General features: G+C 38.3%; 1 protein-coding gene across 9 annotated transcripts in view; it reads left to right on the forward strand.

The window, feature by feature from the left end:
• Positions 1 to 27,985, forward strand: part of LOC134535580 (very long chain fatty acid elongase AAEL008004-like) — a 349,726-nt gene that overhangs the window by 277,108 nt on the left and 44,633 nt on the right. For all 9 annotated transcript variants that reach the window (XM_063374783.1, XM_063374781.1, XM_063374780.1 and 6 more), the window contains 2 exons: positions 7,326 to 7,516; positions 9,787 to 9,867. In XM_063374783.1, coding sequence (XP_063230853.1) covers positions 7,326 to 7,516; positions 9,787 to 9,867 — 272 coding nt within the window. The remainder of the gene's footprint in view (positions 1 to 7,325; positions 7,517 to 9,786; positions 9,868 to 27,985) is intronic.

The raw sequence follows: 27,985 nt of genomic DNA on the forward strand, positions 1-27,985 counted from the left end.
GCTACCCCTCCTGAATGGCTAACATCCTGTATTCTTAGAGCGTATAGGCTTCGGCATGATACGCACTTAGTCTACCTCCCTAACCCCGAACGCTCCCAAACACACTTAGTTTTAGTAAGGTTAGGAAAAAAAAATTTGAGACACTCAGTCCACCTCTGGCTGCAGTGCAGTGCGGTTCGGATAGTTAGACTTGTCTAACACAAAAGTCCAGTATTTGGCTAATCTTGAGAACTCTATGAAATCATTACCACTATTAATGTCAACCTGGATGGAAGGCCTACCATCAACATCGCAGAGCCTGATGGCAACGGCGTCTAAAATTACATCTACTCTCTCAGCACTGCAGGAGATATCGACGCGTGCAATATCTTCCCCAGAACAGACCTTGAAGACTTCAAAGTTTGGCATTTTACCGATGTTACAATGGTTGTCAACACTACCAGTGACATAGATAAAGGAAGTAGAAACTAAAGGTGTTCCTTCACCCAACTGTACGTACTGTGACAAAATTAAAAACTTAAAAATTCGTGATAATGTAATATTTATTGTATTAATGACACTGAATGCATTAGAAATCACTGCAACAGGTGTTGTAACCAGTATATACAATATGAAAAATTGAAAAGGCATATGTGGTTTTGCAAGGGACTGGTTAAACATTCATCCTAATCAAACTGTATATTCTGTGGCAAAACATTAGAGTATGCCAAGTGCAAAACGTCATGAAATATACCACTGTCCTTTTAATGAAATCGATAATTCTTCTTTGAGTAAAAATTTGGTGTACCAATGAATCGATCTGATAAACTCAATAGGTATGTCAAGATATGTAAAGGACTCGCTTTAATTTGTGGGTAGCCGATGCAGAAATCGGGAAAAGCTAAATTCTTTAGTAATTTGCTAAAAATTTTTGTAGTATTTTTTATGTAATTTTTTTTGTTTGTAAATAAAATTAAGGTGTTTTATTTCTTAACCTATCACTTTTATGGTATATCTGAAAATATTTTTATGTAATATTGTTTTGTTTGTAAATTAAATTAAGGTGTTTTATTTCTTAACCTATCACTTTTATGGTATATTTGAAAACAATTTTATTTTTTTTTGGTTCGAGCAAGGATCGAACAAACCAATCAATTAGTAAGTGATTTTTTAACAATTTTTTTATATTTGCTGAATTTCTAACTAAATAATTTTAAATTTTCCACAATGGTGGTCAATATATGCCATCATCGGCTTACTGGAGGCTGGTAGTAGAGGAATTTAAGCTTCTTCAAAGACATTCTACCATATTTATTTAATATAATTTTTTTATATAAAATTAAATTTTTTTTTGCATTCATCAAGAACTGAACCAAGGAAAGGTATCGATCTAACCAATTAGTAAATTAATACGTGATTTTTTTTAATGAATTTCGGAATTTTTTCAGTATTTATATCTAAATAATTACTAATTTTAAGTTGGTGCCCGAATTTCAAGATGTGGGGAACCACAGTATTAAATAATTATTGCACTTTAGCGGATAAAGATTAAACTAACATGGCGGCAGTGCACTCTAGTAGCAGAAAAAAATATGGTGGCCTCCAGCAGACAAAAACAAGATGGAATACTTTATTTCATACTAGCTGGCGATTGTGGTCGGAGGTTAGTCTGCCGGTGGGTTGCGTGGAGGAAGGATCTGTTGCCATTTTTATTTTTGCCTTCACCAGGTTCTAACCGAGGACTCCGATCTGCATGACGTAAAGGATTTTCTGATTAAAATTTTATTAAAACTAATTAATTTTTTATAAATTTTAAAATATTTTCCTAATTGTTGTGATAATAATTCCGGATTTTTAAGATGGTGGCCATAACGAAAATTGCGGTAGTGTCATTATCGCCTGTGTTGTTAGTATACAGCTGTCAGGTAATATTCTCTAGTTTGTTTGCTAATAGCTCCATGATGTCGATTTCATTACAGTTATAGTGATAGTTTATTGGGTTATTATTTACAGTCACTTAAAACGGAACACCGATCTCATTTGAGGATAACTTCTAGTTTACTAGTGTCTTAAGATAAATCCATTATTAATTTTTGAGGAGAATGGTTGTGAATATATGGTTCTAACATATTATAATTCTAACTCCGTAGAGTTGCCTTGGATTTGGATGGAATCGAACTGCCGGTAGCATTGGACAGTCAATTACGTGAGATCGGCGCGAATTTTAGTAACTTGCCTTGAGCCGTAGGTAGCAGTCTACAAATTTGGCCTTGACCCCCATACGAATGGTGCCGATGTCTTCGGATCCGCAGTGCAATAAGGTTTCGCTGTTATAACTGGTTTAATGAAGGTGATAGCTTGGGATAAGTATTAAGTAGGGACTGGAAAAATTCGCGGTTTCGATGACCTTCAGGATTGACTACACAGTTCTCTGTATACTCGGGAAAATAACGCCAGTTCATTGGCTGCTGACTTGTGAGTCGTCTCAACTGCTTGCTTGCTATTCGATACATCTTTGGTTGATGGTTTCTCATTGGCCCAGAGTTATTCAGATGACCAGTGAGCCAATAGTAAGAGCAGCTTAAAGGTATATGTAGTTGGAGTTTAGCCTATCGCCGAATGAATCCACGAATTTTTCCGGTCTCTACTATTAAGTCATTTCAACTTCCCCTTTGGAAGCTTGACGTGAAGTAAGAAATAGTGTGATGAAATGCATGTTTGTATATTAGCCAAAATGTATAGGTGTGTATATGCGTGTTTGATGTAAAAAACCCGTTGCAATAATTGTATGTGTGACTTTATAATCTCAATTCATTTAAATTTTCCATAAATAATTATCACGGTCTCATATAACAATTTGAAAGCGGTAAACTATTAATTAATTGAAAATATTTTAAAAATAATGTAAAAGAGGGCAGATTCTTGTGTTTGCCCAAACAAATAACGAATAAACGATTTACTTTAGCGTGAATTGTAAAACTCTAGGGGAAAATAATTAAACCATACCTCGCATTTAATGTCACGTCTCGAAGAAATATTGGGCAGTGATTATTGCAATTTGGTTTGAAAACATTTTGGAAATAGATTGTTTGAAAGTTTTTGTCGTCAACGTTCATCAATAAATTTTTAAGACTGTGAAAGATTTATGTTAAAATATTGTTAAAGTTGTAGTAGTTCTTTTATTATTTCAAAATTGAATTGCAATAACTTTCCGAGGAAAATATTAGTTAAGCTTATTGCTAAAAAAGTATTAGGCCTTCCAATTAATTATGCTTTATGCCTTAAAAGTGTTAAATTTTTAGTTATAGTAAATGAACAAATGCTATGATTAGGAAATAATAAATTCGGTTAGATGTTGAACACGAAAATTACAGCCCAGCGTAGACGACTACTATAATGAAATCTACTGATATCTTGTTTGTACTTTAACTTGTTTAATTAATTACTTAGTCTGAAAACATATTTTTGACGTGACGTCTAATAAATCGATGAACACAGGCTGCACGCACTAAAAAGTGTCCCGTTACGCACATTTTCCCGTTTCACTGTATCCCGTTACGCTCATTTTATATTGCTCTTTGCTAACCTGAACCCCCTAGCATTGCGACCGAGTCCGTGGCGTAATCGGGGGGCACGGTAGTGCCCCCGCCAAGTCGAGCGCGAAGCAAACACTGCCGTACCATCCTTTACTGGAACCATTTCGCCGCATTTTCAGGCCCCTATTTGAGAACCTCTGGATAAGAACAGAACGCAGAAATTTTCGTCATCCAGTAAGCTAAAAAATCAAATACTTAAAATAAAATTTCAAGTCTATAGGTCATTTAGTTCCGAAGTTAAGCGAAAGCAAAGTTTCGCATTTATAACACTCACTCACTCACTCACTCATGATCATCAGAATATAACTAGTACTTCCCATAAACTCAGACAGCTGAAATTTGGTACAGAGTCAGGGTTTAATGGCCACATAATGGGAAAAATATAAAAACTAGGATAATAGAAGATCTGGAGTACCTGGTGACCCTTATTTGAAAACACAAGAGCCCAACCAAACTATTAAAGATCGACATACCGCCTTTACAAAAAATATTCAACTTTGTTTGCCTCCTCATTTGAAGTCAAAAATCGAAGGTCTGAAGTATCTGATTATGAACCTTCAGCTTGTCTCAGTTGTATTAGAGTTCTTGTAATGCCCATTTCTACTATTGGTATATAAAAAATCGACTGTCATTGCAAAAATCCAGCGTAGTGGGACACATCTTCTAATTTAATCTAGCCTATTGCTTCCCACTGCTGGGCGAATGCCTCCCTTTCTGTTTTTAATACGCATATAAATAAAATTAAAGGAAAACTCTGGATAAGACTAGACTGGCTTTTATACTTATACTTACAAGTTTACAAGAAGAAATAGTCGAACGATTAACTTTATTCTACTCGAACATTACACAAATTAAATAAACAAATTACACTAAAATATTAATTAATTTCGCTCAAAATTTGTTCAAAATATAATTCATTGGACTAAGAGTGGCGGTGATACCCGCACACGTCGCTAGATGGCGCTGACTGTATTTTAAAACGCGCTTACGTTTGTTTTTCCGATAACCTTATATGGCGAAGTGGCAACCGGCCGCGTTACAGTCGTTTACGACATTCTTATACTGCGCTTGAAAACGTTTTCTAGGGATAAGGAGGGATTATTTGCATTTCGTTGATTTCGTTTATTATTTTGTGAGGTTTGCTAAGGTTAATAAGCAGGTTGTTATTATAACAATTCGAAGATTCGAATAGGTTAGGAAATTTATAATTAGTGACGGATTACTGATTATTACTTAATTATTAGATTTAAAAGTACATTTAATTGAATACTTTATTTAATTGTTAGTTATTAAGTACTCTTAGTTTTCTAGGTTTAATTTACAGTTAGGCAGTACTTCGAATCGCGTTTGTGTTTATAAGTATGTACTTTTCTAGTATTCTAGGTTTAGTTTATTTAGTTAGATATTACTTCGTTTCGTTTAAAAATATCATTAATATACTAGGTGGGTAATACCTTTAGTACAAAGTTCATTGATAATTAATTATATTGACACTTGTCTAATAATTAAGAGTTAACGTGTTGTTTATAGTTTGTATAGATTGAGTAGGCTGAGTATAATATTATCTTTGAGTTTTTTTTATTAAGACAAAATAAGTCTAAAAGATAAAGGTTATTATTGTCTTAGTCTAAATATTATCGGTATTTCTGATTTGTTGTCCATATACTAAATGTCGTTGAGTTTATTTGTGTTTGTTTCGCAAGATAATGTAAAAAATGTCGATAATATTAAAAGACGACGATGAACTTATTGGCTGCCAAGTAGTTGGTATGCCCAAAGATTCCATTCAATATCTTTCTTGGTGTATGGTAGAACTGACTCAACTTGCAGTATCATATCTGCTATAGTTGCATACGTTGCTGAACATTGGTACGAAATGCAAGTATACATGTGTGATGCTGATGGTGACGTATACACGAGCGCGCAATCCTACACGAGCGATATTATGTAACCCACTACCTACGGCTCAGCTTCTGAGCTTATGGCTGCTGGAAAAATATTTCCCTTCACTTTTGAAGTGTATGAGAACGGTATACTAAGAGGTTCCTTTGGCGATGCTGGCCAAAAAAAGTGTTTACGTTTTACCGTTAGTTACTTAAGCGGCCACTAGGCGTAAATACCACGCCGATCTTTCAGAAATTAAACCGTCTAAACCGTCTTAAAGAATAAATAATGAACGCGAATGGGCAATACGAAAAACTGTTGCTACTTTACAAGAATGTGAACCGGAAAAAAAGAAAAGAAAGATAAGTAATAATAAAAAAATTATCTTAAAAAGAAAAAAAACGTTTGTCAAATAAGAAAATCTAATAAAATAAATTAATATGCCCACGTTTCTACAAAAAGAAGTGAAATCCCACTAAAAACATTTTGTAAAAAAAATTAACCAAGTCTCGATGGACCTGCTTGTTTATCTCTAAAAAGTAATGAAATCTAGACAAAGTCGTGCCAAGTCTAAGGTTCCTTACTACGATTTCTTTATTATTATAGTTAATGTTGTGTGACTTGGCCGTTGAAGGGTACACAAGGGTACAAAACCAGGTGCTCCATGACACAATTGCACCAATCTGTCGCCAGAACCGCTACACATTGACGATGGAAAATTGCCTCTTGGAAAACGTTGATTCAATAACCAGTCAATGTAGGCTTGATAAAGCTGCGTATTTCAACAAAACTTATGTGTAGGCGAGCCTGAAACAAACAGTATAAAAAATTATTTCCAGTACAGACAGACTTCTAATCATTGATAGAAGTCCGTCTGTACGTCTATTTTATGTTAGATCGGTGGTCGATTTGAAGCTCCAAAAAGAAGAGAGCAGAAGTCAGCATTGTCAATGCTGAATGCATGTGTTGCACAATCAACAACAGCCTAAAATGAGACACTAGCGTCCAATTACCAATACCATTATGGGCTATTATCTCGCTTAACAAACAGATATAACATTACGTGTAAACAAAATTAACTTGTACCCAGTAACGTATAAAGAATGTTCAACGGCCAAGTCACACAACATTAACTATAATAATAAAGAAATCGCAGTAAGGAACTACTAGCTTAGTACATATAAAATTGGTAAATAATTTGTACATTCCAACGTAAGGTTTGTCAGTAATCTTGAAATTACTGCTAGAGATGCGTTTAAATCAAATTATTGGTCGTAAACTTAACTATTAAATCTTTACAAGAAAACTGTAGTTCTTGTTTGAATCTTAACTTTTTTAAAATTCAGATATAATTATTTATTATTATTTAGGCCCATGAAATTAAAGTTTTACAAGCTAGAAACGATATAACATTTATTGGCTATCTTATTGAACCCATATTTAAAAATTAGTAGTGAAAAAATGCAAACGAATAATTTTATAAACGAAATCTAAGTTTTATAACAAAAAACTGCATTGTGGTTCAATATTTATAGTATGTGTGATTGTTCTGATTTAAAACTCTGTGCAGGGACTATACTTGTGGTTTAAAAACCTACACTATACTCATACCATCACCATCACAAACCTTATAGCAATCTTCATCATTATATTCATCATCACAATCATCATTACTATTCTCATCAACATTCTAATCACATTCAGCATTACCATCTTTATTAATGTAATCATCACCATGCTCAATACCAACCTTATCACATCCTCATTTTTATCCTCAATGTCATACTCATTACCATCCTTATCACCATCCACATCATCAGCATCTATTTGGTTTATTTAGTGTGTTGGCTCGTATTGATGTTGCAGATCCCAGAACGGCCAAATGGTTCCTTATGAGCAGCCCCATGCCGCTGCTGGTGATCCTCATTTCGTACCTGTACTTCGTCACGAAGGCCGGGCCCAAGTACATGAAGGACCGCAAGCCCTACGACCTGCGGCTGATCATGATCGTCTACAACTTCCTGCAGGTCCTCTGCAGCATATATCTCGTGTACGAGGTGAGTCGCGCGGCACATCTGCACCCACAGTGGATATAAGTACCTACTTGTTTCGCGTTTCAGTTGAGGGTGTACATCCCGTTCGAGGTCAGTAATTTAGCTTTATAGTAGGGGAGTCTAATAGGGTATTTAGGGATTTACTCGAGCGTGAAATGAAATCAGCCTGTAAATAATTCTTACAAAACAAACCTTAACTAATGAACCTCGCATCTGGAGGTTACCAAGTGCATGCCTCTTGGTAATTTTGAAGGAAAAACACTATTGATCTCATTGTAATGTCAGTTTTCTTAGATATTTTAAAATTAGGATAACTTTTTACTATGACAATTTAATTTAACAAATATATTCCAGAGCAATTTCCCTACTATAACGTTTAATTTGGCACACCAATTAGATTTGTATCTTCCCTATTGTTTAAGAAAAACACTATAAACGAATTTATGTTGCTAAACGTGGCTAAGTCATCTGTCTGTCACATTAAATTTTATCAATGTATTTCCATTTTCACGAACTTTCTCCTAAGAAATGCTGTATAACGAAAAAGTAGTTATATTATGTACCTCCGGGGCAGTGGATTGTGGACTAGGGTCCAGAATTCGTGACCTTATGTCGACTGCAGTAAGTTCTCAAAATATTTTCATATGTTTATAGAAGTTAACAAAATAATTCCAGAATAAATAGTTACTTTGAAATTTACACACGCCTGTAAGCTGTGCCGAAATAAATTTTTTTATTTGCATCCAGGAATGTTTGAATTACCATACTTTGAAGTACTTATTAACTATTTTACGTGATATAACCTTTCCTGCAACTTCAGATATAATAAATTTTCATTCTCATTTAAGATTATAGTATATTTTCTGGGAAACCATTTTAATTCAAACAATTTTAGCAATATTCTGTTTACCACTAAGTAACTATTTACGAATCATTAAATGTGAATTAATTGATTTTGATAAAGAAAATACGAGTTACTAAATATGTGCCTTTATTCTACATAGTTAATTGCTAATATGTAATATTGTTACGATTTATAATAATTGGGGGGGGGGGGGGAGAACTGGGTTCATACGGGGTAACCCACTTATGTTTTTTCACAGTTTTATTCATTACCAATATTTACATCATTAAAAATGTTTATTCTCAGGTCACTCAGTGAATGTAATGTTAATAAAGTGCGCACTCCTCACTGGGCCGCACTCCTCGCGGAACTCACGTGGCTCACCCCTCGGAACTCCGTCGCCAAAAACCTGTCGTGGAACTCAGTCGTGGGACTCTGTCGCCAAACTCTCGCCGCACCCACGGCACTACAGCACTCACTGTCACGGGACTCGTCGCGGGCTCACGCGGCACCCGTCGCTGAACTCTCGCCGCACTCCGTCGCCAAACTCACCGCGGAACTCCGTCACGGGACTCCGTCGCCAAAAACTCTTGCCCAACACTCGCCGCACCCACGGCACTTACGGCACTCACCGTTGCCCAAAAAAATGTCGCGGAGGGCGGCATCGCTGCTTACGTAGTCTGTGGCGCCCTTCTCGAACCTTGGCGTCATCCCGGGTTGACCTGTTGCTCGAACAGTCGAGAAGGGTGGCGTCTCTTACTCACGCAGCGGCCCGCGGAATTCTCAAGGCCGCTCAGTGATAGATAACGTTGCCGAGGAAGGACGAAGAAGCGGCAGTGCAGGGGGTGGGGGGGGGTGGCGACGACCCTTGTAATCTGGCCAGGCGCGCATGGTATGCCTTCTTACGTCAGCGGGTCGAACGCGGTCGTGATGGGCTGCCAGCCAGCTCTGCAACTGGTATCGCGGTCTGTTCTCTCGCGTTCGTCACAATATGAACAATGGTTTGAATAATTTTATTTTGAGTAAATTTTTGTGGATCCTGAAATACATATATTCAAGACTTTAATTAAAATAATGCAATATAAATTTTAAGATATCTCTAATTTGTTTGAATGCTTAAATACTAATCAATTTTGGTTACGTTAAAATGTATATACAATTTATTCATTTCAATACTCTCTCTACTTTATCTGTAAAATATATTTGAAGTGATATTACATTTAGCTTAAAATCTAATATTTATTTGAGTATTTGTTTTTTCCCTGACAAGATGACGACAATGATTTCATAACAAAGACATGCTTTGTAACTAAGGAGAATACTTATTTATAATATCATTTGTTTTGTTAACGAAATGCATTTTCACAGTTTTGTTGGTTTACAGACCACTAATATATTTTTCTTTGTGTTGCGGTATTCTCTATTTCAGGGTTTGATGGCTGGATGGCTGAAGGACTACAGCTTAAAATGCCAGCCGATAGATTATTCGGACAATCCTTCTGCAGTCAGGGTAAGCACATAATAACTATTTAAAAAATCACAAAATGCACGTATACAGCTGTTCAGACATGAGCGTGTTGTGATTTGCAGTTTTATTAAGAACGAATTACTGAAAATGTCAATTTTGGCTTAGATTTTCACCTTATACAGTCAAGCTACTGTTAATCACTAATAATTATGCCTTCTACTAATTACAAATAAACGCCATTTAATATGCCTGTAGAGACGATGGTCAAAGTTTTTGAATTCTTTTTATATCATGTGAAATACAGCATTTTTTGGGTTGTGTGTAGGCTATAAAGAAATATTATTCATAGGTTTCACGCAAGTTTAGTAATGAATACAATGAAAATTAATTATTTTACTATAAAAATATTTTTTAATATATCCAGCAAAAAAATATTTTCTATATTATGCACTTCGTCTAATACAATGTAGAGCATTTGAGTCAGGAACAAAAGACATGTTTTATATAATGTAATTTTTTAAATCATTTGTGTAAAAGTATGTAGTAGTATATAATAGTTCCTCTGGCGCCAGGATGCAGGATGTGGAGCCGAGAGCCGGTGTGCGCCATATTGGATTGTGACATCACGGCGGCCATCTTGGATGAGCTTAACGGGACATAGCGTAACGGGACACCGCGTAACGGGGCACAGCGTAACGGGACACATTGTAACGGGACAAGTATATCACGGCGGCCATTTTGGATGATGTAATTTTGTTTTCTCGAACATTCCGGCATTGTGTTATCCGCCATTTTGAAATATGACGCCACCGTTGCAGTTTCCTTTACGGTCGCCATCTTTAACTTTTTTATTTATTATCCGATTTCAATAAAAAAATTTAAATTTATAAAAAAATTCATTTAATAAAATTTTAATGAAAAATAATAAAAAAAATTACTTTACGACATGGATTTAGGAGTCCTCGGTTCGAACCCGGTGAGGGCAGAAAAATAAAAATGGTGACCGATCCAAAGCTCACAGTGGCTGCTGGCATACTGACCCCCACCACTTTTTGCCATTCATATATATCGTCACCTAGTATGACGTCATGTCCGCCATCTTGTCTTCGATGCTGGAAGCCATCATCATTGTATTGTCGGCGAGAGTGCGCTGACGCCATGTTAGTTTAATTCTTATCCGCTAGAGTGCAGTAATTATTTTATTATTATTGCTGTTGCACCGTCCATCTTGTCATTAGGCCACCATCTTTGAATTGTATAATTAATTAGCTAGAAAATCGGGAAAAGTTCCAAAATTCATTCAATAAACCGCTTATTAATTTACATATTGAATCGATCGATTCCTGTCCTCGGTTCGATACCCGATCGATGCAATAATGTTTAATTTTATGTAAAAAATAATTTCAATAAACCATGTTAAACATTCGTCAAGAGACTTTAAATCCTCTACTACCATCATCCTATCAGCCATCCAGACCACCATATTGGAAATTCGTAATTTTAATGCTAGAGATTCGGGAAAAAGTTCAAAATTCATTAAATAAATTTGTAATCTATATAGTGATTGATAAGATCGACTTAGGTCCTTGGTTCGATCCCTGGCCGATAAAAAACAACTTTAATATTTTTAAAAAGTATTACTAAAGTGACAGGTTTGAGAAAATAAAAACACCGCAAGTTCTTTTAAAAAAAACTTTTATTACATACATACTACACAACTACAAGTACAAAAACAATACACAGTCAAATTACTAAAGTTTTGTGGATTCCTCGATTCAAACAGTCTTCTTAATGGACGAAGTAAGTCTTTTACATGTTCGTTAATGTCTATTCAGTTTATCTGGTCGACATATTGGTACACCACAATTTTCACACAAAGACGAATTATCGACTTCATTAAAAGGACAGTGATATATTTCGTGTCGTTGTGCACTTTGAATATTTGCCAATGTTTTGTTACAAAATATACAGCTTGATTCCGATGAATGTACAGCCAGTCTATCACAATTCCTGAGGTGCCGTTTTAATCTTCCATATTGTACAAACTTGCTTAAACACCTGCTGCACTGATATTTAATGCGTTCAGAGTTATTACTACAATTGTGTATTACATAATCCCGTGATTTCAAGTTTTTGATCTTCTCACAGTACGTGCAGTCGGGTGATGGAACACCGCTGGATGCTCCTTCCTTCATCAATGACAATGGAACTGTTGACAACCATTGTAACACTGCAGACATGTTAACTTCTGAAGCCATTGAGGTCTGCTCTGTAGAAGATGTTGCACGCGTCGCAATCTCCTACTGTGCTGAGAGAGCAGGTGTAGCTGTAGACATCGTTGTTATCGTGCTCTGCACTGATGATGGTAGATGTTCGATCCAGGTTGGTGTAGATAGTGGTAATGATGCCATCGAGTTCTCAAGAATAGCTAAACACCGGTCTATTATGTTATACAAGTCTAACTATCCGATCTGTTCATCACCGCAGTCAGAGACGGACTGAAGTTAATATCACCAGGGTCTCACTTATATAGTCTCATCAGCTGGTACAACACATGAGTCAAAACAATAACCATGTTCATTATACTCACACTTAACTTTCTCGGAGCATTTTTTATAATGATGATGAAAGCTATCGAGACGTGAAATTAGTTTATTACATTTTATACACTGAAACATTATTCTTTGAGCATTATTCTGACAGCTGCTTCTTTCATGTCTGCGCGCATTTGTAGGTTTAGTAAAAGATGCGCCACAATATTTGCATTCATGCGCTGTACGCTCTTCATTAATTGAAGTCTGGAATGCAGATGAGGAAATTTCAGCTGATGATGGAACAGCATGTATCGTTGTCTCCTCTCCAGTCGGTATCGGGATCTCCACCTCTGTCGCGGTCTCCTCTGCAGTCGGTATCGGGATCTCCGACTCCATCATCGCTGCTTCCATCGAGGTCCCCGCTGCTGACGGTAAACAGTCTATTCCGGTCGACATAATTAAACCTCACGAAACTACCTGAAGAGAGCAAGTTCGTACTGCACCATGGTCAGAGATGAACTGCGGTTCCAGTCGTCTGAACCTCGCTTATATACCCGCGGTCTACTGGTATACTACATGAGTCAAAATATTGTCTGTATTTAAAATTATTTTTTTATTAGGTACCTAAAAATTATAGAAATAAAAACACACAAAAGTTCCAGTTATTACACATTTATTTATAAAATATGCACAAATACACATTAGGTTAAGGAATCGTGCATTTTCACAAGCAAAGTCTTTAATGCCGCACGCACTGTAACATCGACTCCGGTTCCAACTGGTTCGCAGGCCACAGGATCAGGAACACAGGTTTCCAGCTGGTCATCTTCTGCGACGTCGACAACTCCGACAAGACTTGGTCAATGACGTCTGTGACCACGTCTACGCCTGGGCTTTGTCTCAGTGCCAGTTGGGACAGATTCACTGCCTGAACTGCGACGACGAGACGCACACCGATTGGACGTCTGCGTAGAAGCATCACAGGTCGCAACAGGTTGCAACACGTCCATGTTTGGTGTTGCACATGCAGACGAGGCGACTACCTCAGCGATGCTAGCAGGAAGGATTGTGTGTGGTCTCATGTGATAGACGGCACAGTTTCCAGGTTCGCAACAATCTACCAGCTGCTGAGTCGGTTCGAAGGACACAGGAAATGCGCAAACCGCCAATGCTGAGCGCCTCCATCACAGGTTTCTGTATATGTACGCAGATACCTGGCATCCCAGTAGCTGTACTCGACACTGCTGAAGCTAGGACTTGCGCTCACGTACACGTTAGCAGCATGAAACGTAAACATCTTCTTGCAGGTCGAACGACAACTGAAGGCACGTACGTAGGTACGTCATTTATATATGCAGACTCCTACTAACACTGTGCGTGCCATTTCTGCATTAACTGCGAGTTTGTACAGGAACAGACACGTTCAAACTGGTCACATGGCTGCACGTCGTATATTGCACTAAGCTTGCGCAGGGAAGGACAGCCGTAGTCGGTCTGTAAGTCTACAAACTTGCTCAGCCATTTCTTCTGTTCAGGTCCGGCAACGTAGATTATTTCGTTTTCGAGTCTTGTCTCCGGAGGTGACGCTAATTTCCTTGAGCACGAATCCATTTTGACTCTGGAAACCTTGCAGGTTGCAGTACATCTTGTCGCTAGCAATGCTCGGTCGTATCTAAATTATTATCGAAAACGAAACAGTATTTATGTCAGAATTTTCACAAGTTTGTCTCGACAATTGTACGATGCAAGCCGATCGTGAAGTATCAGACAAATAGCATAGGTGTTTGGCGGAATATTTCCGCTAGTCGTTATCTCGATCCTACAGTCGATGATGTTTGAATTTATTCGATCATCCTGTTTGGAAACGTCAAACACCATTTACGGAGCCTTGTTCTTGAAACTGTCGGGACTCAGTATCGGTGACTGTCTCCGCCCATAGTAAGCTTGCTAAAACTTGGCAAACATTTGATATGCGAGAAGAAATCTTCCAATTTCAAAGTCCATGTTCATGTCTACGTACGGATAACTTTCGCTGTTTAAAAATATTTTTACATTACGTATTTGGCAGTTATCGAATACGGAGCGACTCACTCCTGCATTGAGCTGTCTTCCGGTCTGAAGCCCGACGATGATGTATCTTGGTTTTTCCGTAGCGAAGCTGGACTTTACTATCCAATTGATACGCTAACTATGAGGCAAGCCAGGATAAGTTTCCAGGCTCCAGGATCGGAATGGCACATCGAAGTTCTTGCCATTTTCTATGTTCTTCAACATCTTGACTCATTCAACGGTGCTCACTTGGATTTGGGGCAGCATCCACTCGATAGACTGTAGTGTTAGCGAGACATCTTGAGGGTTTTCTGCAGCGGCGACAATTGCATTATGTGCGTGTTGGCTAGAAGCAGTACGAGCTCTTGTTTCGAATTAATGATTATATGCTTGTAGTCCTTTGCGAATCCAAGAAGCATGGACAGAGGAACACAAACTTCGAACTTCCCTTCGGCATAAACCGGAAGCTTATATTCATCCTCGAGAGTCCAACCGACCAACTGTGCAGCAGACAGTTCATTTTGCGTGAGCGAAAGGTAATTTTTCATAGCAGATGTTATGCCTACATCTCTCGTCTGGTCTACCTCGACACCATTGAGTACATATGTAATGCGCTCGATTAGGTGAAGAATACCATTGCAGGATATTGACGTCGTTGTCGGGTGCGTACCATCCGCTTTTGTCAGCGTGCCTCTTATACGTAGAAATGACTGCGAAGGTAAAGTACAAATATCTTGGTGCTGTACTGCAATGCGTACTTCCGATGATAGTGCGTATGGTCCGAGCAGGAAAGGCTGGTACTTGTGCAATTCCATTTTCGTAATGCTGTCTTCAAAAATGACCGGATCTTCCACGTTGAGGATTTCGTCTTCGATATTTATTCGGCACTTGTCCAATACTGAAAAGATACTTTATGCTGTCAGGTGTTAATGCACCGATGTCTGGTAGAGAACTGTTCTTATTAACACCAATACAATTTATTTTATAACGGTTCGGTGTTACGAACTTTATGCCCATCGCTTCAAGTGCAGACGTAATGTAATTTCTTCGTCTTGAAAATTCACCAATCGTTCTCGCTGGTCAACGATTCTGACGACGACTTCGTGTGCGCACTTCACGACGACTGGAACGAAAATGATACTTTGCGGTACTTGTACCAGTTTATATCCTGGCGGGACCATCGGCGAAAACTCGTGCAGCATGTTGCTTAGACTTCCGTTGAGATACGTTCCACTTGCTAAATTACAGTTTATTATTATGGCATTCACAGGCACAATGTTTACTGCACGTGTAGATTCGTACGTTCTTCCTTTATCATACACCTTTGATTGGAATCCGAGCATCGTACCTATGGTCCTAGGTTTCGTAAAGTCGACATTTTCAACAGGTAACTGTATTTTATGAGCGGTCCCATCGCTTTTCAGGAAGCAGATCTTGCAGTTTTCTTCGTCGATATTAGGTTTTGGCATTATACGTTTGAAAATCTACGAGTCCGATACACCATTCTCCGTCTAAATCCAGAGGCGGGAAATAAACCGCCCGCAGCTCAGATGCTTGCGTGACCTGTCAAGGTAAGTGTTATCGACATGACTAATTAATTATTATCACTGCACAGCCTTTAAGTACACTTTTTTATTTGGCAGCTAATTTTTGTTTGTTAAAAGGCGAAGACACAAGTGTCCGCAATTTGTTTGATTAGGCTTCTGTTCCGTTTCGTAATTGTAGAACAATAAAATGGTTTGACCCAGGTACCGCCTAAGTTCGGGAGGAGGTCTCAAATTACCGAAACTGTCGTAGTACTCGGCCATGTTTCCAGTCTTTACATATGCCACGACCCGACGACGTGTCTAAATTAATTATGGCACGTTCGTGAGTTTTTGGCTTGCTGGGCAAAGTGTCTCGCATAAACACGCCGCAAAAATTTGGTATTTTTAGTTTTCGTGCGTACCTGATTAAATCTATATTGGTGAGCGGACGTTTCGGCAAAGAACTTAGGATTTTTTTCATTCGTTTCTTTCTCATGCCTCGACCTGATTTGTGAGGTTGCAAGTAGAGTCCTGCGCCGTTGTTTTTACCGATGGCAATGGCTTCCATGCTGGCATTGTGTCGCTGTGCTTCTTTTAACTGCTTGCGCTCATTCTTCGAAGTGTTGACTGCCCGCACTATACCGCTCGTTGCACCGATGAGGCCGCCGAGAGCACCCAATGCAGGCCTAAGCAAAGGAAAAATTCCTCCTATAATCTTCTTGTCGAGAGTCTGTAATTTTTGGTTGGTTTTTTGCACGCCAGTAGTATGTAAATGTATGTCCGAGATCTGGCGCCGGCGCGTGGATTGTGATTGCCTGTCCACCATATTGGATTGTGTCATCATGGCGGCCATTTTTGAATCAAAAATTCTTCAAAAATGACTCAAATTGACTCAAAAATTTCCGTTTTGAGAAAAAATTTCCCGTTTTATTCCTTAAAAATCCCAGCGGTTCAAATTCCTAAAACTGGCTTAAGCATCCATGTCTTCAGCCTCCGATAAACCATTTCTAGGAATAAGGATACCATGTCTGCCATCTTGGATTATGACGTCACCGTTGCGATTATCGTTACGGTCGCCATATTTAAATTTATTATCCGATTTTAATGAAGAAAATTTTAAAATTTATAAAAAATTCAAATAATAAAAATTTTATAAAAATATTTCCAAAACAAACTTTAACGACATGGAGCTCGGAGTCCTCGGTTCGAACCCGCAGCGGGCAAAAAAAAATGGCGACTGATCCTTCTCCCTGTGGTGGCTACTGACAAACTGACCCCCGCCACTTATGTCAAAGTATATATCGTCACCTTGTATGATGTCATGTCCGCCATCTTGAAAATCCGTAATTCTTATGTTAGAAAATTGGAAAAAATTCCAAAATTCATAAAAAAAAATCGAATTTAATAATAAAAAGTCTTAAAAATCACTGTTGCATTTATAGTTATGGTCGCCATATTGGATTATATAAATGTTGCTTTTTTTATTACGCCCACCTACTGGTTTAAGTACGATGTCATCGTTACACTTTACGTTACGACCACCATATTGGATCCCATTAATGTTGCAAATTGTGTTATGGTCGCCATCTTGAAAATCCGTTAATTTAATGCTAGAAATTCAGGAAAAAATCCAAAATTCATAAAAAAAAATTTACTCATTATGGAAATTATTTATTCGAAACTTGGTTCGATCCCTGACCGATACAAAACAACTTTAATTTAAAAAATACTACACAAATGACAGGTTCGTAAATAAAAAACCTCAAGTTCTTTCACAAACATAATATTTATTACACAATTTCTATCCTACTACAGGATCATTGCGAAAGCCATAAATCTTTTAAATATTTAGCCTTGCATAGGCATGAAATGACTAATTCTTAGCTCCAATCGGTTTATACTAGACAGAGACCAAACAGAACCTTAACAGACATAGTCCTCCTCTTCTTGACAGATTTTCTGGATACCGTTTTTAATACTAGTTTGCTTCAGATCGTCAGAACTGTAAATTACTGCAGCCGATGTCTTGAATGCACACTTCTTCACTTTGTCATCGAACGGATATGGCTTTCCATATAAACAGTCCAACCACAAGTTATACTTCAAAGGTCCGTTTGTTGCTACGTCATCAGTAAGCTGATTGATTATGTTCTGTCTGATATCGTCAAGAAAATTACAAATGTCCTTCGTCTCACTAAATGTATTTAGATAATAGTAGTCTTTCAACGTTCCACGAAATGCAGACTGCGCCAAGTAGAAGCCATTATCGTTCACTTGTAATGCTCCGAACACAGTCTTAGGTTTAGTTCCATGATCAGACGTCATAACAATCGGTTGCTAGGCGTCCGTTTTTTTGGTTGTACGCTTTCGTGTCTCCAATCTAAAGCGAGGAGTCGAAATGTCGGCAGGTAGTTCAGCAGTAGGAGCACAGACTCCACCTTTACATTTTTGCGCATGATGTCGCAAACTGTCAATTCGAGTAAACCATTTAAGGCACTCATCACAGCGAAACTTCATGCGAGAAGGATTCTTCGTGCATTTGCTCCACTCATGTCTTCGTGCATCATGGGAAAATGCGAACGACGTATCACAGTAGCTGCAAGGATACCGTTGTGATGAAGACGAGCCTTTCAGACCTGATCCAAATACAGGCATTGCAACAGTAGTACCATTTCCAGGCATACTCTTATGCACATCGATGCATCGTTGTTGCGCCGAAACTTTTACTTTCTGCCGCACAGCAGGACCTTTGCATGCCTTCATGTGCGTTTTCATATTATCTTTTCTGGCAAACTGCTTATGACATTTCTCACATACAAACATTTTACGATATAGGTTCTTGGCACATTCGCTCCTCTCGTGTCGTCGAGCATTGCTGTTGTTTGAGAAAATCTTGTCGCAGTAACAGCACCGAAATTCGCTAGTTGTCAAATCAGCATCCATTGAAGTCTCCATCGAGGTCGTATCGTCGATCGTCGTGGTTTCCTGCACATTCAGCTCTGTAGTCATTAAGCTATCTTCTGCTGGTGGTATCACATCTGTTGAAATCTCCTCCAATGTTGACGTCGTCGTGGTTGTCAACGGGATCTGCTCCACCATTGTCGTCGCTGACGTCAAGGTTCCCGTAGACGATGGTACAACGTCCATCGAGTTCGACGTTAAAGTCGGTAAAGATGCCATCGAGTTCGCAAGAACAGGTAATTACGAGACTTATGAACCAGATGAAATAATCTAGGTGATCCTTACACCGTCGACGACAGTAACAAACTGAGCGACCTGCTGTCTAGGACTCGCTTATATACATGCACCGGATGGAATAATACGCAAGTCAAATCAAAAACAATTTACTATAATACTAAAGTCAAAACAACATTAAAAATAGAAGCACCATCATAAAAAAGGCACCACATTTTGGACGCACCGCCAACGAAAATGCAGCACATTTGGAAGCACCGACAACGAAATACAGCACATTTGGAAGCACCGACAACGAAAAGGAAGCACATTTGGAAGCACCGACAACGAAAAGGCAACACATTTCGCGCCTTCAGATCCAAAGCTCCAACACGCAATGTACGCAATGTTCGCACAATACATGCAAATTACACGCAGGAAACAAAATGAAGAAATAGTACACACAGGAAACGGAACGTACACACAGAAAACGGAACGAACACGTAATGTTCTCGCAATTGACGCACAGTACACGCAAAGTACACGCAACGTACGCAAAGTACATGCAATGTATGCAATGTACACAATATACGCAATGTACACACAAGGACTACGCTTCGTTCGCACAGGACAGGCATTTAATGAGAACATAGCACGTTTGGACGAAATTCTATAAAACGAAGGCTTATTTAACGAAAAGGTGGCACATTCTCTCTCGTTCATTCATTTCGGTAGGATGCGATCGGCAATGATATGTTAGGATATAATGTCTCCAACAGTCTATGAATCCAACAGTTTTTATTTCCATAAGTCATTGGCTCCAACAGACATTGGCTCCATCAGTCATTGACTCCAACAGTCTTTTGGCTCCAAAAGAAATTGGCTCCAACAGCCATTGGCTCAAACGGTCTTTTGCTTCATCAGCACCAATGATATTTGGCTAGATTGCTGCGAGTCTAAGAGACTATGAGGCTACAATTCTACGAGTCTACGAAGCTCCAACTACTCCAGCAGCTTTATGTTATAAGATTACAAGACTACTTGTTTACATAGCTACAAGTCAACGCGGCTACTTGGCTACGTAGCTAATAGTATACGAGGCTTCAAGACATCATGACTACGCGACTACGACCCATGAGGTTACGAGTATTCAAGTTTACCAGACTGCAAGACTATAGAGCTAAGAAGCTTCTAGAACATAAGTTTACGAGACTGCGAGGATACAGGACTTCAAGTCTAAACGAGTATTTGACTACGAAGCTAAAAGTCTACATGGCTCCAATTGCAGCATCTGCCCTCATCTGAATTTTCTCTTTGGCTCCAACTGCTTCAGCAGCATTATGCTATAATAGTACAAGGCTACTTCACTACAAGTCTACATGGCACCAATTGCGGCATCTGTCTTCGGCTCAATATTCTCTTTGGCTCCAACTGCTACAGCAGCACTATGTTATAATATTACAAGGCTACTTGGTTACGAAGCTACACATCTACAAGGCTCCAATTATCGCATCTGTCTTCGTCGGCAGTTTCTCTTTTGCTCCCACTGCTCCAACAGCATTATTTTATATGATTCCATGGCTACTTTGTTACGTATCTACAGGTCAACGAGGTTCCAATGCATCATGTTAACGAAGCTTCCAGAACACAACACAAGTTTACGAGACTGCGAGGCTACAGTACTACGAAGCTTCCAGGACACGAGTCTACATGGCTACGAGATTACATGACTCTAACTGATTACAATAGCACCATTCAGTGGTGAGAGTTAGGTTATCTAATGCAAAGAAAATTGATGCAAGTAGTTCTGGCTGTCATCAACATATGTAGCGACGTGTTGCTTGCAGGTAAATATGAATTAGTTATTTTATGTGAGATGCGGGATGCTTACTAACGATCGCAAAGGAAGGAGGGCTTCGTTAGACACCAAGGAGAAGGAAGTTCGTCTTACATTTTAAAGCTTCGCTAATGTCTCATGGCATATTATTCGACTGAGTAATGGTTGTTTATTTCTTTAATTCCACATGGTAAAATTATTGCAAGTATCAATTTATTAGCAGAAATTTACTAATTAAATGTTACTCTGAATAAAATGACATGAGACATTAAGTAAATATCCTTCATGCAGAGATCGATTTCACACAAATAATCAGCAGCACTCGGAGAAAATCATTAGATGTCTAGCCAGGAATAACTAGAAGCACTTGGAGAAAACCATCAAAATATTAACAAGTATAATCAGGAGCACACGGAGAAAACGTAATGACAATAATAATTGGCAGCACACGGAGATAACCATACACATATTGAAAAGAATATTCATGAGTAAACATAATAACAAGAATAATTGGAGCACACGGAAAAAACCACCACACGTTTTCTTTGATATCATAAAATTAGAGGGGAAAAAAATTAATAAATAATAAAAAATTTAAAATATAAAAAAATACAAAAATACATAAAATTCTGGCTTGTACTGGATCTCTATATTTGCTCATAATGAGAAGTTCACAAGCTAGCAGAATCTGTTTATATATTTTTAATTTGAAATTTTTTATTGATTTATTTGTTATTTATTAAATATTTTTTCTGTATTTTTTAGATATCAATGAAAAGTGTAATGGTTTTCTCCGTGTGCTCCCGTTTATTCTTGTCATTACGTTTTCTCCGAGTGCTCCTGATTATTCTTGTTAATAATTTGATGGTTTTCTCCAAGTGCTTCTGGTTATTCCTGGCTAGACATCTAATGATTTTCTCCGGGTGCTCCTGATTATTTGTGTGAAATCGATCTCTGCATAAAGGATATTTACTTAATGAGTCATGTCATTTTATTCAGAGTTACATTTAATTAGTGAATTTCTGCTAATAAATTGACACTTGTAATAATTTTATCAGGTGGAACTAAAGAAATAAACAACCATTACTCAGTCAAATAATATGCCATGAGACATCAGCGAAGCATTAACATGTAAGACGAACTTCCTTCTCCTTGGTGTCTAGCGAAGCCCTCCTTCTTTTGCGATCGTTAGTGAGCATCCCGCATCTCACATAAAATAACTAATTCATATTTACATGCAAGCAACACGTGGCTACATATGTTGATGACAGCCAGAACTACTTGCATCAATTTTCTTTGCATTAGATAACCTAACTCTCACCACTGAATGGTGCTATTGTAATCAGTTAGAGTCATGTAATCTCGTAGCCATGTAGCCTCGTGTCCTGGAAGCTTCGTAGTCCTGTAGCCTCGCAGTCTCGTAAACTTGTGTTGTGTTCTGGAAGCTTCGTTAACATGATGCATTGGAACCTCGTAGACCTGTAGATACGTAACAAAGTAGCCATGGAATCATATAACATAATGCTGTTGGAGCAGTGGGAGCAAAAGAGAAACTGCCGACGAAGACAGATGCGATAATTGGAGCCTTGTAGATGTGTAGCTTCGTAACCAAGTAGCCTTGTAATATTATAACATAGTGCTGCTGTAGCAGTTGGAGCCAAAGAGAATATTGAGCCGAAGACAGATGCCGCAATTGGTGCCATGTAGACTTGTAGTGAAGTAGCCTTGTACTATTATAGCATAATGCTGCTGAAGCAGTTGGAGCCAAAGAGAAAATTCAGACGAGGGCAGATGCCGCAATTGGAGCCATGTAGAATTATAGCTTCGTAGTCAAGTACTCGTGTAGACTTGTAGTCCTGTATCCTCGCAGTCTCGTAAACATATGTTCTAGAAGCTTCGTAGCTCTATAGCCTTGCAGTCTCGTAAACTTGAATACTCGTAACCTCATGGTTCGTAGTCGCGTAGTCATGATGTCTTGAAGTCTCGTATACTATTAGTTACGTAGCCAAGTAGCCACGTTGACTTGTAGCTGTGTAAACAAGTAGTCTTGTAAACTTATAAGATATAGCTGCTGAAGTAGTTGGAACTTCGTAGACTCGTAGAATTGTAGCCTCATAGTCTCTTAGACGGGGCCGCGGCAGTAGGCCGAAAATCACTAGGCCGAAAGGCACTAGGCCGAAGGCACTCGGCCGAAAGGCACTAGGCCGACAGGCACTAGGCCGAAAGGCACTAGGCCGAAGGCACTCGGCCGAAAGGCACTAGGCCGACAGGCACTAGGCCGAAAGGCACTAGGCCGACAGGCAGTAGGCCGAAAGGCAGTAGGCCGAAAGGCACTAGGCCGAAAGGCACTAGGTCGACAGGCACTTTGCCGACAGGCACTAGGCCGAAAAATTGAAAATTTATCTCGCTGGAAATATGTCTTAACTCTGGCAACAGGCACTAGGCCGACAGGCACTAGGCCGACATGCAGTAGGCCGAAAATTATAATATTTTTATCACTGGGTATATGTCTTAACTCTGGCAACAGGCACTAGGCCGACAGGCACTTGGCCGACAGGCACTAGGCCGACAGGCACTAGGCCGAAAGGCACTAGGCCGACAGGCACTAGGCCGACAGGCACTAGGCCGACAGGCACTTGGCCGACAGGCACTAGGCCGACAGGCACTAGGCCGACAGGCACTAGGCCGAAAGGCACTAGGCCGAAAGGCACTAGGCCGACAGGCACTAGGCCGAAAGGCACTATGCCGAAATTTCGGCCAAATGACTTTCGGGTTAGTGACTGCTACCCCCATATGCGTGTGTTGTGTCGGTTGACTCTTCCTGAGACATGAAAAGTGGCTTCGTCATTGAAGATTAATTTGCTTGTAAAGTCATCGTCTTCAAGACGGTTCTGCTTGGCAATGCAGAACTGCAGTCGGAGCAATTTGTCATCGTGGCTGATGGCTTGCAGAAGCTGTAATTTGTACGGCTTCACTCTTAATCGCTTACGAAGAATTTTCCACACTGTTGGCTGAGGGAGGTTCAATTCTGCACTAGCCCGATAAGTTGACTTCTTGGGACTCCACACCATCATGTCCCGTACACAATCCACTGTCTGTTGTGACATGCCTGGCCGACCCGACCGTTTTGCGTCGCACAAACAACCGTCTTCCTCGAATTTCTTGTAACTCTTCATTATGCTATTGTAAACTGGTGGTGTTTTGTTAAACTTGCTACGGAAAGCTCTTTGGACACTCACTACCGATTCGCTACGGGCGTATTCAAGCACACAGAAGGCTTTATCTGCCTGGTTCTCAGCCATTTTCAGCAACTACATGCACTAGCGCCCCTGTCGGTTGTTTTTTAAAATAGCTTTTTGACGCTACATTCAAAAAATACTTAAAGAGTTGTTCTTTCACGGGGTATATAATTTGTTACGTTATTCTTTTCCATTTCGCTGTACCGATTTTATGAAATGTTTCACGGACTTTATAATTAGCCTGTTTATATAGATAGGCCTAATAATACAACCCAGCGATAGGCCTAACTTTAATAAAATACAAACAATATACTGCAACGTTACTGGTCTTTATTAATAGTATTGCTAAGGTTTAACAATACTATTTGAAGGCTTATTAGTGTGATACACATAATTAATCATTAATCTTACAATTAACACACAGAGGTAGGAAGAATAGAAGTAATACTTTCTATTTAATTTATATGATAACAATTTATTTATTAACGTAACTTATATACCTCCATTCCATATAATGGTTAATTAAATTATTAATACGATTAACCTGAAATTCGTAACATGTGTCTGATTATCCGCTGGATCAATTACAGGAAATAAGGTCGGCACAGAAATACACTTTCAAGAGTCTATTTGTCAAAATTATTTAATACTATTACTTCCATTCACGGTGTACGTTGTAGAGATATAAATGTTATTATTTTACTTGAGGGTACAATGAAAATTAAGTATTATCACCACGGCTAAAACTCAGGGTCAGCTTCGAGAAATTATGAAATCGGACCACTGGTTTTCGAATTCTAATTCCATACTAAAAAGTTCGTGTTTTAGATAATTTAAATTGTTTTGCTCAAAGACATATAATGTTTCGAAATTGATTGTAAATACTTGTGAGGACTAAATGAATTAACATATATCAATGTCCGGGATGATGTTCCAAGTCGCGTCCTTTACAACGCGAAAACGTATTTGTTATATACGTGGCCAAACTGTCAATTAATGTCATATTTAATACTCACAAACCATATGTGAAGTCTGGTGAATTCTTTTATATATAGATATAAACACTGAAGCTAAAACTCACATGTTAAATCACCTAAATAAGCGGCGTATTGGTAATAACCAAACCACGATGACGCCTTATTTTACATTCTCTCTTTAACAATTAAAATTTAATTAATCTCCTGACCTGAACCGGCTGCTGATTGGCTGAAGAACATTTAAAACATATGGCCTTCAGACAACAACCCGCGGCAAAGAACCAGGTAAGATATAATTAAATTTAAAAGAAAAATTAATAAATTTAACAACAAACTTGAACCAAAGAGATTACAAACATATAAAAAAGTCCGTGCTGAAAACAAAGAAAATAACAAACAATATTATAAGTTAATGTTCGAAAATATCTTCAACTGTTATTATATCGTTGGACTGAGAAAATAAGTGTTTGTAAAATATAGTCTGCAGCTGTATACATCAAAGGTGGAAAATAAACATAACATAATACATTACTATTAATTAAAATAAACAATAATAAACCTAATTAATGTGTGGGAAATCTTGTTACCGCACAATACGACACAGCAATAGGTCTACATGTATTTAATTAAAGAAAAATAGAATATACGACTCACCGATAGACCTGCCTAAATTATCACATTACATAATTTGTAATCAAATGTCGCGGCAAAGAAGCATTTTGTGTGCAACATTTAATCAATTTTGCATTAAATTCTACTGGAATTTCGGAAATAGTTATCCTCACTATCACTGTCAACAATAACCCGCCTTACATCTCACCATTTTCTTTCCTGGTACTTGCTAGCTCTCAGGTTAACTAGCTAGCCATCGGTTCATCCACGGGATATGTTAGCCGAAGGGTTATCTCGGAGTTAGGCGCTAACTGGGGGTCGTATAACGAAAATAAGAGGTATCCTCCAGTTCAATTGTAGCCATAGGCTTAGCCAAGGTTCATATAATTGGCCCTTAAACTCGTTATGTTTTACAAACACTATATTTTTAGCCATAGGAAAGTTAACTGGACTTTAACTTACATACCTGCCATTTTATACTGACACACCAAACCTAATTCATAAAACCTACAATCTTTGAGCCAAAATCAATTAAGCTAGTCGAAAATAAACTCAGCTAAACCTTTATACTTAAAATAACTCAGTATGAAAAATTTGGCCTAATACCTTTCGGTCTTAAAGCACTCAAAGTAAAATCGTTTAGTGTGTAATCGTTCATACTGTCATTTTCCTGACAAGCAGTGAGGGGAGTTTTTATGTGTTTAGTATATGTTATTTTAAAAAAATATATCTAAGTAGTATAGTTTGGGGGCTCCAGGGACAAGGTTCCAGGGTGTGGTGAATGTGGTGCCAACCGCCATATTAGATTGTGACATCACGACGGCAATCTTGGATGCCCGAGACCTTGACCTTTGACCTTGACCCCGGGCGGCCATATTGGATCCACCAAATTTGACTCGCCATATTGTATCCGCCATATTATATTTGCCATATTAGGTCCGCCATCTTTAAATCGAGCGCCCCACTCACTCATGATGAAATTTTTGTCACAGCCACCATATCAATTTTTTTTCCTTTCCGCTGGAGGCCGCCATCTTGGATACAGTCGAATTTGTTTTCACTGTTTGTTCCTAAAGAGCTCAGCATCGCTCTGTCTCATCACATAAGGTCGATGTTCCATTACCTACCAGAGCTATTATGGTCCTTATTGACATATAAAATTTAATATTTTATGCAAAATACATTGGAAGAGCTGTGATTCGAACCATCGCAGCTCTGATCTCTAGGTTGAAAAACATACGCCTTTAACTGCACGACCATCGAGACATTTACCAAACTGAGAATTAAATAAGGTATATACAAAAATAACATGCATATTCAAACTTGTAAGTTTTTTAAATTTTAAGTAATAATAGCACCACATATTCGAGACAGAACCACCATCTTGTATTAAGACGTAACTGTTGCAATTATGGATAACGGCCGCCATCTTGAAAATCTGTAATTTTAATGCTATAGATTCCAAAAAAAATCCAAAAAAATATTTTAAAAATTGCCTACTTCAAAATTTTAGTTACTTGTTTTCGGTCCTCGGTTCGATTTCCGGCGAGAGTAAACCAGTAATTTATTAATATATTTAAAAAATTCTCAATAAAAAGTAATAAAAACATCTTACACCACACCCGACATTTTGAATTATGTCACCACTGTATCAAAGATCGTTACGGACGCCTTCTTGAAAATCTTTATTCATTATCCGATTTTAATGGAAAAAAGTTCAAAATTCATTAAAAAAAATAACTCTTTAATATACTAATCGATTATATCGATTCTTGTCCGTGGTTCAATCCCTGGGCAATACAAAACAACTGTAATCGTGGTGCTGTGCTCAGGATAAAACCATAATTATTAATAATAAATGTCCGGTGGAAGCGTCAGGCTAATTATCTAAAAGGACTTGCCAGAGGGGCACAGCCCACTTACAAACACAATTTAAAATTAACCACCCTGACAGTAGGAAAGGTTACATGGATTGTGGTTTCAAGTAGCAGCAAATGAAAACAATCGTATGGTTTGGTTTCATTAGAGGCTTTTACTGTTGATTAGTAGTTTAGTATCTTTTCATTGCCGGTTTCTTACATTTGAAAATATCTTACGGCATTACAAACAAAACTGGTAACAATGTCAGATTCTTATTTTTGATACATTACATTGAGTACACTAACAAATAAAAAAAAAAGGGGGGGCGGGGGAACACCATTTCATGCTATAC

Source organism: Bacillus rossius, chromosome 8, assembly GCF_032445375.1.
Source record: "Bacillus rossius redtenbacheri isolate Brsri chromosome 8, Brsri_v3, whole genome shotgun sequence".
Lineage (NCBI taxonomy): Eukaryota > Metazoa > Arthropoda > Insecta > Phasmatodea > Bacillidae > Bacillus > Bacillus rossius.